This window comes from Anolis carolinensis, chromosome 1 (assembly GCF_035594765.1).
Source record: "Anolis carolinensis isolate JA03-04 chromosome 1, rAnoCar3.1.pri, whole genome shotgun sequence".
Classification (NCBI taxonomy): domain Eukaryota; kingdom Metazoa; phylum Chordata; class Lepidosauria; order Squamata; family Dactyloidae; genus Anolis; species Anolis carolinensis.
This window is the reverse complement of record NC_085841.1, coordinates 72,262,363-72,274,862: the sequence shown is the minus strand read 5'-3', so window position 1 is coordinate 72,274,862 and position 12,500 is coordinate 72,262,363. Positions and strand designations below refer to the sequence as shown.

At 35.6% G+C, this 12,500-nt stretch overlaps 1 protein-coding gene across 4 annotated transcripts in view; it reads left to right on the top strand.

The window, feature by feature from the left end:
• Positions 1 to 3,961, top strand: part of snx9 (sorting nexin 9) — a 64,859-nt gene extending 60,898 nt beyond the window's left edge. For all 4 annotated transcript variants that reach the window (XM_003215773.4, XM_008123505.3, XM_008123500.3 and 1 more), the window contains one exon: positions 2,030 to 3,961. In XM_003215773.4, the coding sequence (XP_003215821.1) occupies positions 2,030 to 2,077 (48 nt within the window). In that variant the 3' untranslated portion in view covers positions 2,078 to 3,961. The remainder of the gene's footprint in view (positions 1 to 2,029) is intronic.
• The last annotated feature ends 8,539 nt before the right edge of the window (positions 3,962 to 12,500 follow it).

Below are 12,500 nucleotides of genomic sequence, written 5' to 3'. Positions count from 1 at the left end.
GGAAATTAGGGAAATTGGAAACCCAATGTTAAAGAATGTATTAGACATATGGATTAAATATAAGAAAAAGTTAATACCGGAGGGTTCAAAAATAATTCCAGTTATAATGGAAAGGAAGTTCCCCAAAAATTTAAAAAATATAATGGATAAAGTATTAAGGGGAAAAAACCTAGACAAAATAGGGGACTGGACTAAGAGTGGAATGAAGAAGGAAAAGATAAAGGAAGAATTTGGGGAAACAAAATTGACATGGTTCCATGGTGTTCAGCTAGAGCAATGTTATAAGAATTGGGTAAAAAATAATAAAGAGGAGAAGGAACCTAACCAATTTGAACAAATAATACAAAATGGAAGGGATACAGATGATTATAAAAAAATTGAAAGGTGTAACAGGTAGAATCTATAGAATATTGGGTGGAATAAAAGAAGGAGAGAAAAAAATACCACTCTTAAGGAAATATGGGAGGAGGAGGTAGAGGTGAAAATAAATGAAATGGAATGGTCAAAATTGTGGAAACAAAGGCACTTGAAAAATGTATCAATAAGAGTTAAAGAAAATTATTATAAGATAATTTGAAAGTGGTATTTAACACCATTAAAAATGTCAAATATTAATAAAAACCATCCAAAAAATTGCTGGAGAGGCTGTCAGGAAGTGGGAACATATATACATATGTGGTGGCATTGTAAATATGTAAGGAAATTTTGGTATAAAATATTTAAAGAGATAGAGGATATAATGAACATCAAACTGGAAAGAAGCCCTAGTATTGCATTACTATCAATTTATAATAACAATAAGATGGATAAAAAAAGAAAAAGAAGCAATAACAAATTTATTGACAATAGCAAGAATGCTTATAGCAAGGAACTGGAGAAAAGTAATAAATGTTCAGATTGAAGAATGGTATAAGGAAGTATAGAAATTGGAATAAATGATAAGCTAACATGCAAATTAAAAGTTAAAAGAGGGATATGGAAAAAAATGATTTTGAGGATGTATGGGGAAAATTTATTGAGAAAGGACTTCAAAAAAGGGATGGAGGGCTACCGCCTCAGGAAGAAATGAGATTTTGGTTGGATAATATATAAGAAGTGGCTCGGGGTGGGAGGGGGGGATACACAGTGGTGAAGAAATATAGATGGACAAATGTTAACATTGTAGTAGATATAAATCAACAATAGATATAAAATAATTATGCAAGCATTGTATGATACATTATATATCTGCTATGTGATAAAAGTAATTATTGTATGAAAATTTTTAAATTCAATAAAAACTATTTTTAAAAAGTATTTAAAAGGGAAGAAATGCATAGGAGGAAGTCATGATAAAATGATATTTATTTTAAAAAATATATCTGGTGGTTCAGATGATAGTTCTGCATCCAGTGAGATTGAGAACTGATTGATTTATGCACTCCCTGCCCCACTCTGGTGAAGGAGAAAGGGGTCATGTGGCCGTTTAATTACAAATGCTGACTGGGTCCTCTTCAGACTCCACTATCAGAAAACAGAAAATGGGAGATTGTACCATATAGCAATAAACAAATTGTATATTTATTTTTTAAATCAATATTTTAACATTCCAAAATATTTTAAAAATATTACAGTAGTCTTATCACATTTTCTGTTCCCAGATCTACACCCCAACCCTCTCATTACTTACATAGTATTATAAAAATACAGCACTGTCAATTATATTACAGTACTTCCACATTATTCTAATTGTATCCATTATATATAATTATTGTAGTGTATTCATTAATTGCTCAACCACAATCTTTCTTGGGCATCTGGTGGTTTAATTTCACCATTGCTTTTACACAGAAATGGTTTCCCAGTTCTATCAAATAGATCTTGTTTCAAGTCAGATGAAGTTGTTGCTCCTGGGAATCTCTTCAGTTACCTGCCTGGAAAAAAAGTGAAATGTTAGTCGAGCAAAGCTGACTATGTATTTTAATGGGTTATTCAACATCCAATCTCCTAAGATCTTATTTTGTTCATTGTTATGATTCTTCTCTTTCAGATTGCACAGAAGCTGAGGCAGGCTCTCAGCCGTTTTCCAGTGATGTAGATAATGGATAATGAAGAGGAAAAAAAACTCCAAAGTGCTTTCCTGATCTTTGGTGGGGGCAGTGCAAATACAAGATGCCTTTGCCATCTTAAAAAGCCTTTAAAAATGAGATGCAAAAAAAGTGAAAACTTGAGATGTTTACTTTCTTAGCCTAAATGCCTTGGATATTTATGTATATTTTTTATCCTGAGTGCTTTCCCTTTCTGTTATGTCTAAGCCAAACTGGAATGTGATACGATAGAGCTCTGAATTGCCAAATGGGTTACAAAAAGACACATGCTCCCAAAGTCTTGAAAAGTATTCAGTGCTATCCAATTAGAAATTAGTGATCTGTTGAGAGATGTAAATCAGTTTTGTTTTTGTTTTTTTACAAAAAAGTAATTTCATTTATCCACCTGACAAACCACTTGGTAGCAGCCAAGTAAAATTCTGGTTACATTTGTGCTGCTGAGCAAAGCTTTGACCTTTCTCTGATAAAGCCATTGCATTCAATTTCTGTAATATACAGTACCCCCCTTTTTGAAGACATTTAATATCCTGTCCTTGTAACATTGATGCCTCAAAGCTTGCCTAGCTCTATAGGAAAGAAGGTTGGACTTCAAGGCAGCCATTCCAAATATCTGGAGAATATTGCCTTGTCAAATAACTCTTAAAAGCCATGCGCCTTCTGCTCCTTTCCAGTGATAGTCAATACTGTGTATTCTTACAAGCTTTCACCGTGTCTTCAACAAATGTGTAGCATCGTTAATCACTCATGGTTGATCATCACTGACACAATAGAAAATATGCTAAGGTCACTTTCATGGTGTAGGTCATGGTTTGACCCAGCATTTAAAACACAAGAGCAGCCGTTGGTTTTCCATAGGAAACAGCCATTCATGTGTCAACGTACAATGTCAAGAAAACAGTTTCAAAATAGTACATTCAGGACCAGGTGCAAGACCACCTTTGTCATATACTGACAGTGACCTGTAAAAGGCTGAACTATTAAGAAGATTGAATGGAGAGTGGAGCTGTTGCTACAAACAGACCATAATGCCAAGTAGGAATTTCCGTCATCCTGAACAGAAACTCATCTAAAACAAACATTTTCTTTATGTACAACATATCAACTCTCATTGATGGGTATATTAAGTTCTACTGATTTATGTGCCATTGCCATTTGCCTCTGTTTAATAACTTTTAAAATAAAGAATCCAGGCCAATTGAACTGAAACAGTATAAATGCGGTGTCAACCTGGCTCAAGTGCTTTTTCAGGTTTTCAATTATATTTTTTTACATGCTTTCTTATCTTTTAGTTTGCCATCCAAAATTCCATCAAGTGTTATGATAATAGCCATGAAATATTTGTACAAATTGTAAAGAATATGTATAAATGTTTTACACCAAATGTAATGAAATCTATCTTGCATGTAGAAGCCATTTTTTGAAGTTATTGCAAATGTATAGTAAATTCGAAGGCACTTTTTTCAAAGCACCACTTTTTTCAGCATTTTGTATATTCACTTTTTTGTCTCAGAATCTTTGTAACTTGGTTCTCTGGGAATTTCTTTTTACCAAATTTTGAGTTAATCCTGATGACATAAAAGTCTCAGACGTAGCATCTTAAACAGGCAAACAGGGAACAGAAATACAGAAGAGAGAGTTACAAAAACCATGCGCATCGCAAGACAACTTGGAATAGGCAAATCCTTAACTTTCTGGCAAATTAAGTCTTTAAATTGATAATAAATATTTATACATAAAATTGATTGTTTTTTTTCTTCTAGGACCATATATAGTAACAGTGGTAAACTCAAATATAATGTTCATCAAGTATGTTGTGGCACCTTTCTGTACTCAGATTTTTTTTTTCTTTTTTAATAAAGAGAACATTCTTTTCACATGTTCTTTTCTGTGATGTCCCTCTGCCAGGACAACAGAAACCCCTGACAGAAGATACTTTTCTCTCCGTTTTGCATCTGATCCTGAGGATTCAGAAACCCTGTTTGACCAGAATTCCCTCTACACAGTGTTCAGTGTAGCCCACTGTTGTAACCAACTTAGAATATCTCAAAATACCACACAAACTCTTGAGTTCACCTCAACTTTTTTTCCTAGCTAATTTAGTAAACAAAACTAAAAGTGGGAATGAGTGGAAGAGAAGTCTTCATGGCTCAATAGGAAATACCCAAATCGGGGGTGGGTCTTGGTGTCTTTGGGTTTGTGCCCCTCCAGGGAGTGAGATGGCAGTGGTGGCGAGGTGGTATCCCCACTCTACCCCTTTTCCCTTCCTGTCACCTGCCCACCATTTGTATCGAAAATCTACCTGGAGGTTCTCAACCATTTGGCTCTGGAATCCTTTCCCCCCTAAGCCCAGGATTTCCTTCCATCTTTCCTCTTTCTTTTCTCTCTCATCCCTCCTTCTCCTGCTTTCCACACTTTCTGTGCTGTCCCATCAATCTGCCTTACCTTTGGGACAACAAGACCAAAACAAGATGAGAGAAGAAAGGATACACACAAACCCACAACATTCCCAGCTGGAGCAGGGGGCAGGCGCAAGTGGTGGCGGCGGTGGTGGCGGCAGGATCTGGGTAACTGGTGACGACTGGGTAAAAATCCTTAGCAGGCCGGATCCGTTCTTATGGGTTGTAATTTGAGGGCCCATGGTCTTAAGTAGTATCTTAGACTCTGCTGTATGTTAATTATATAATAGTGTGTGTGTGCGTACAAAGTCACTGATTTAAAATATCTGTATTTTAGTCAAAAATGTGAGTGTTAGACTCGAGTAAATATTGTATTGGCATATAGTTAGAATGTCTGCATCATGATTTGGAAAGCTCACATCTTGGATATTAATTTAAAATGGCCTAGATGATCATCTTTATAACAGAGGCTCACCCAAATAAAGAATGTTAATTGAAAATCATTCTATATCCAAGATCCCAGTTTATTTAACACATATGGTTTCTTTCCAGACAAAAGATCTCCTACTATCAAAATTAATACTTTGATCTGAAATGAGATATTAGAGCAGAAGTAGTGATGTCTCTTATCTGTCACATAGCAGCAGGTTACCCAAGTTAATTAAAGGGCAGAACTGAATGAACTAGAAAGAGCCAAACGTATTTAAAGTTTATTCGCATAAAAAGAATAGTATTTCATAAGGATGTTCTGTTGAGGGGTCACCAGAACTGCAGATATAATATATAGAAGCCTGTTTTAAATTGTTAAGATCTCTGAAGTTGTTATTCAAATAGCATTCTAACTCCTTTTGACAGTCCTAAACTTTAAAAGTATTTTCAATTTCTAATCTGGAATAGTCTTAACACATATGATGCAATGCCTTTAGGTTGAACTACAGTACAATCCCTGTATCTGTAGAGGAATCATTGCCAGAGTTCACATGGACACACAAAACTGGATAGTAGCAAATCCCATTGAAATGAAGAACGTCCACCACAGGAATACCACAGAATCTTACTAAAGGTTCTAGAAAAAAATAGGATTAATTTTGTTGGATGTGGATTAAACAGTTCTGTGGCTATAGTAGTCATACTGTGCACAGAGCTATCTGGACTTACGTTCCAGTTTGATGCGGTTCTCATTGGATATTTACCCCTCTTGCAGATGGAACCTGATATGGGAAATAAGGAGTGGAGATATTAAGTAGCTAATGTAGCATATTGACCCATATTAATATTCTGCAAGAGTGTGGTATTTTTGACCTCAAGAAATTGCCATGAAAACAAACTGACCACTTTGTATTTGTTTTCTGCAATGGCATTCTCTCACTTGCTTTGCAGGAAGAAAACTGGACAGTGTCAAATATGATATGAGATTCAGTTATTCAAGTAAAATATCCATTAATGTAACATAAACCTGGTACATGAGCCCATTCTGGTTTGTGAATGATGTTTCCATCAAGTTTGATGGCCATGTTCCATGAAAAATTACTTAGTCAAATTTTCTTAATGGGCTGGTATAGACTGAAGGCCATCATTAATATATCACGGCTAAAGGGAGAAGAGCTCCAGCTGTAAATTGCATCTCAAAATTTGGATTGCTCATATATTTTATTTGTGAGTGGAAGTAGTTCATTCAGATGGTATGCATGATTCAGATTTTAAATGGGCCATTTGTAGACAAGTGGTTTTAGGACTGTGGCATTTAACTTGTAACAGATACCATAAAAAACCCATCATCTTGAATTTAACAGTGTGCAGTCTGCTACCCAAGAATAAAATGCAATTAATGTGTATATTGACCTGATGAAGCTCACTGAATAAAACCTTACCCTTAGTAAATTTATAGAAGGCTTTCACTCTATCTATTTTATTATGCCTAGAGATAAAATGCAAATTTATGTTGCCAAGAACGAGCTGCTAAGCAACTTGATTAGCAAGATCAAGCATACAGGGCCGTATTTATGTCTTGCATATGAGCATGTAAAAGTTGTAGATATTCTTCGTGCATATTTGTGGGGATACGTGTGTGCCTAATTTCCTGATCTTGCTGGCCTCATACAATGACTCATAATAACAAAAGTCCTATGAATAAATGTGAAAATAAGTGTGTAATCCCAGAAGGATGGTATCTACAAAGCCAGCTTTGGAAATACAAATCACAATTTATGGAGAGTTTTTTCTCCCTTTTCATTCTTTTAGAGGTACTTTAATAGCTACCATTATTACAGTAATTGAAGCTCAGTGGGTGGTTTCTCCACTGATTGCCTGTTCATGCTGATGCAATTCAATGAGATTTCAATAAATTGTTATTAATGAGAGCAATTTATTAACTGAACAAAAAAGTTTAATTCACACCGCCTACTGTTTGAAGCACGTATTTTAGGATTTATTCTTCTTTAGTTTTATAGTGATAACTTGTCTTCTGTGTGTTTGCATAAGATATGAAACTATATTTGAGCTGATAGGGTAAATTTACATGGCCTGTTGACAAACTAGAAGATAACAGAATCCAGAAGATGCTTCTGGTCCATCATTTTGTGTAGTCCCTTCAACAATCGTGGGAAGACACAGTAGTATCCTTGTGACTGATGAGAGGGGTGGCTTGGCTGAGGCAGAAAAGGGAGTGGGAAGGGACATCTTTGCTTTGTGGGTTGCCATCTGAATGGGAAAGGCCTTAGATAAAACTTAAAGGCCTTCACTACCCAAACTCTATTAATACCTCAAGGTATATCCTCAAGGATGAAGCTCACCTGCCCTTCACCCATGAAATGTGAATGATAAGTAAAGCCATTTGTCTACTGAACTAACATCGTGATCACATTATGAGATTGATGAAACCTGCAGTGTGCATCCATTGCTTCCTTTTTGGTGCAGTTGGGTTTCTATGCCTCACCCAAATTCAGATGCAAATTTGTTTTTAAAAATACACACAGAATTAGACCTTTAAAGTAGGAACTTGATGGTGTAGCCACCTCAAGAATTGCATCCATTTGCCAAAACGTTTCAGGGCCAAAATGTGCGTCTATACTGCAACAAATCAATTGCATATATCTTGGTTACATTTTGGGTTCTTCGAACAATGGTTCTATCTCATATAAAGATATGCTTTCTAGCAATGGGGCATTGTGGAATATCATTGCTTCTGTACCTATAAACACTTCTATGGACATGAAGTGTTTTAAAACCCAATAAAGCCTTAAAATTCTCATTGGGGCCAGAAACATCCCATATTAAATGATCCAATGAAGGATTTCTTATCTATCTGAATTAGGAGTGACTAGTCTATGAGTAGACTAGTCCCAGAGACATGATTTTTCAAAATCTAATTTTTGGCCATTGTATTCCATGTCTTTCTTTTATATCAGCCTCCTGCAGTGCTCCTGAAATTGCCCAGGTCCTGGATTCATGACTTTGTAGACCTGATAGATTACTACTGAGAATTTGGACCAGTAGTTAAACCAACTATTTCTAGGTTTTTCTTTTACATGTGTGATAAAAAAGGAACCCAGCACTAAACTATTATAATACTACTCTGCCATGGAGTGCAGTTTGTTAGCATTTATATATTGCAAGGTTATCTTTCTTGGCCACATGCATAGGTGGTTTGCTTAGCTGGAGAGAAGGCAACAATGTGAGCAAGTATATTCCAAACATAGGCGCATAGGTCTTCCTGCTTCTTTCCAGATATACAAACCTTTGTTGGATACAATTTGAGGCACTCACAACTTGAACTTTATATTGTACGTGTAAAAGGAAAGGTTTTACAAGGGCAGGATAGGGAGAGAAATGCTTTTCTTATCCAACTTCACAACTTCATCTTCCATCATGATACAAGGTAGGTGTCTAAAGGCTTTCAATGGGAATCCTTTGGAAGGATCCCCATAATTCCAGTGTGTGCAAAATTTCATGTTTTACAACAGGCATGGGCAAACTTTGGCCCTCCAGGTGTTTTGGATTTCAACTCCCACAATTCCTGACAGTCCAAAACACCTGGAGGGCTGAAGTTTGCTCATGCCTGTTTTAGAATCATTGTGAAGTATAATCACACCTTTTCCCCATCATTCTCCCAAAAAATTTTTTCTAATAAGACCACCTACATGTTATTCATAGTTTTCCATCTGTGATTATTAATATTCTACAGTATAGACCAGGGATCCCCAAACTAAGGCCCGGGGGCCGGATGCGGCCCTCCAAGGTCATTTACCTGGCCCCCGCCCTCAGTTTTATAATATAATATTTTTATATCAGTTTTAATAATATAATATATTGTATATACATATAATATTGATAATAATTATATCAATAATAATTGATATATCAATAATTATATCAATAATAATAGTAATACCATATAAAATATTAATTATATGTTATATATTACATATTATATAATAGTGTAGTGGTATAGTTCAATATATTAATATATAATGCTAATATTGTGCTATGCTAATCATATAATATATGGTATGTACATACAGCTGCTCTGAGTCCCCTTCGGGGTGAGAAGGGTGGGATATAAATGTAGTAAATAAATGCAGTAAATAAATAATTAATTTTAGACTTAGGCTCGGCCAAAGTCTGACATGACTTGAAGGCACACAACAACAACAACAACAACAATCCTAATTAACTTGACAATCTCATTGGCCAGTAGCAGGCCCAAACTTTCCATTGAAATCGTAATAGGTTTATGTTGGTTAAAATTGTTTTCATTTTCATTGGTTAAAATTGTTTTCATTTTTTGTATTGTTCTTTCGTTGTTGTTGTTGCACTACAAATAAGACATGTGCAGTATGCATAGGAATTTGTTTGTATTTTTTTTTCAAATGATAATTTGTCCCCTCAACAGTCTGAAGGATTGTGGACCGGCCCTCTGCTTAAAAAGTTTGGGGACCCATGGTATAGACACAATGCTAGTATACTGGACATTCACACTTCAAAAGAGTAAGGCATATAAAATTAGGAGAATGGATATAAACACTCTTAAGGCCCATTAATATCTTGTGTTTGCAAGAAATAATGCAAGCAGACATATTATTGGTTTTTTTTAAAACTATACAGTTATAGGGTACACTTTCCCACATATAAACGTCTTTAAAAATGAGGTGCATCTTAGAATCACAGGCGCCTCTATATATAGAGCCTTCGATGGTGCAGCGGATTAAACCACTGAACTGTTGAACTTGATGATCAAAAGGTCAGCAGTTCAAATCCAGGGAGCGGGGTGAGCTGCTATTAGCCCCAGATTCTGTCAACCTAGCAGTTCAAAAACATTCATATGTGAGGAGATCAATAGGTAACAGTGCTGCATGCAGTCATGCTGGCCACATGACCTTGGAGATGTCTACGGACAATGCCAGCTCTTTGGCTTAGAAATTGAGACGAGCACCAACCTCCAGAGTTGGACACAACTAGACTTAATGTCAGGGGAAAACCTTTACCTCTCTATATATGTGTGTATATACAAATACACACACACACATTCTGCTGAAATGTGAAATTCTACCTGACTCTTATGGCTTGCAAGCCATCAATTTATAAAACAGCTACATCTGAAGAATCACAAAAAAGCAAAGTTCTGTTAATCTGGTCATTCTTGCTGCCTAAATCAATATTTTCTTGCTAAAACCTACTCATCTGCACATAGTTTTGAGATGAAACATTCAAGCTTTAAACCTGCTGTGCTGAAAATAAACTTCATAGGAAAAGTTTCCCATCTGCTATGGCCTGCTTTTGCAGGTAAGGACATAAGGAAATAAATGTGTGGGAATGTTTTCCTTTTAATAAAAAAAACCCAGCATTTTATAATTATAATAAATCATTACAGTAGATTAGGAGACAGTTCACTTGGTACAGCCATTCAGTGTGTTTCACTTATCAATGGAGCTTTCAATGAGTTTGGCATACATTTGTTTTTTGGTGTCATATGAGATTGGACTTATGACAGCCATATGAATGAGAGAGCTCCAAGAGTCTGAGATTGCATCTACAATGTAGAATGAATGCAGTTTGACAGGACTTTAACTGCTATGACTCAATGCTGTAGAATAAGATTCCTTATTTTAGTCAGTTCAGTTCAGTTCTAATGTGTTTTTTCTCTTTTTCTATTTCATCCAACTTTTACCAGCATTATAATATTTTCTAGTCAGTTGCGTAATTTCATGATGCATCCAAAATGTGAGAGCTTCATTTAGTTATTTTGGCATCTAGTGACAGTACTACTTTGATTTGTTTTCAGATCAATTTGTTTGTCTCTTTGACAGTCCGTGATGTCTTCAAAACTTTCTTCCAACATCCCATTTCCTCGGTATCTCTTACAAGTCTTCACTAACTTTTGCAAGTACAAAGTTAAATTTCCCAGCCTCTCAATTATAGCTTCGATCAGGATACAGCTGTGTACTGAATATTCACCTGGAGCCCTTTCAGCTAGAGGAGTTTCAGTGGATAGTTCCCATGTCATGCCACCTTTTAGTATAATTAAGCTATTGAATCTATTTTGGGATTAGTTCTTGCTTTGTATTCCTTGTCCAGCTGCCACTGGTAAGCTTCATATTTGTGGTGGTGGCACAAAATTCAGGATTTGTAGAATAAAGTTAGCATAAAATTTGGCAAAGATTTGAAAGAGACAGAAATGCTTGGTCTAAAATAAAGTTTTCAATAGGCTGGGTGTTAAGTAAAGCTTCATAATGACTGCATTAAATTAAAGATTTAATTGCACCAAAATGCAGACTGAGAGGACAGCAGATTTCACTCAGAGTTTATAATGAACACTTATTTAGGTTTGAACCTGTGAACTTTTTGGCATGTACTCAGCCATTAAGCTATAGCCCCTCCCTCCCTTGTCTTCAGGACTGCATGTCACATCTAGTTTGGACCACAGGATTTAAGAGGGAATAATGGTATATATCTTTTATGATATGTGGACTAACAAATAAATGTAATGGGTGGGAATCAAAGATGAGTAAACTGAAGCATTTGTATGAGTAAACCAAAGAGAGCTGTTTGACTTTTTGTATTCAATAATTGTGCAAGAAAAATAACAGCAGTATTGTTTACAGCTGACTAAGCATAATGTTTAGAAAGCTTTTAAAAACACAGGCCAGACCCAATTCTGAAAGGAAGGAATAGTTTACAATATGACTTGAATGGAAGAAGAAGGAAGAATGGAACAGACATACTGAGAAATTACTCGAATGTAGTTGTTGCCCCTTCACCATCCCCAATTACTCAAAATGCTAGCTTCTCCATTCACTGTATCGTTGTGTTGTGTTGTTTGGTCTTAGACATATTCTATGGGTTTTTTATTTCAGCATGTTATTTCATGAATATCAATCAATTTTTTCAGTTGGACTGATGGAATATAAGTAGTGTGATGCTTAAGTATTTGGCAAATAGCTTATGGTGGTGTCAAATAATGAATTTATTGTGTGGATGATAGGGTAGAGGTTGTTGAAACTACTCAAGTGACTTCTTTCCATGAGTTCAAAAGATAAAGATGTCATCAGTAGCTCCAAGATACTCTAAGTAGCTCTAAGAAGGTTTGGGGTGCAATACCTGAGGAAACATCATTCCAGAGTAACCCTGAAGGCATTTGCATATTATGGTGACATATAAGTTCATGGAAATGTTGTTCAATTAAAGACTTGTATTATATTCAACAGTACAGGTTAGAATTAGGGACATATGTTATTCTCAACAGAAAAGTGACAGAATAGAGTCTAGATTATATTGTTAGGCCTAACTAGATCAGACCCAATGAAGCAATAGATTTTATCTATGCTCTGTTTTAGCATTCAATAATTCACTGAATGATAAATCCAATTTAGAGATAAAATCAATGTATCCCATTCAAAATGGTATTTGTGATGGTTTGTAGTCCATTATTTAACTTCATCTAAAAGGCGCTACACCTCCCAAAAAAGGATTCCCTCAGGCAGAGCCGTCCTTGGGTAATTTTTTATAGTACGCAGTCTGA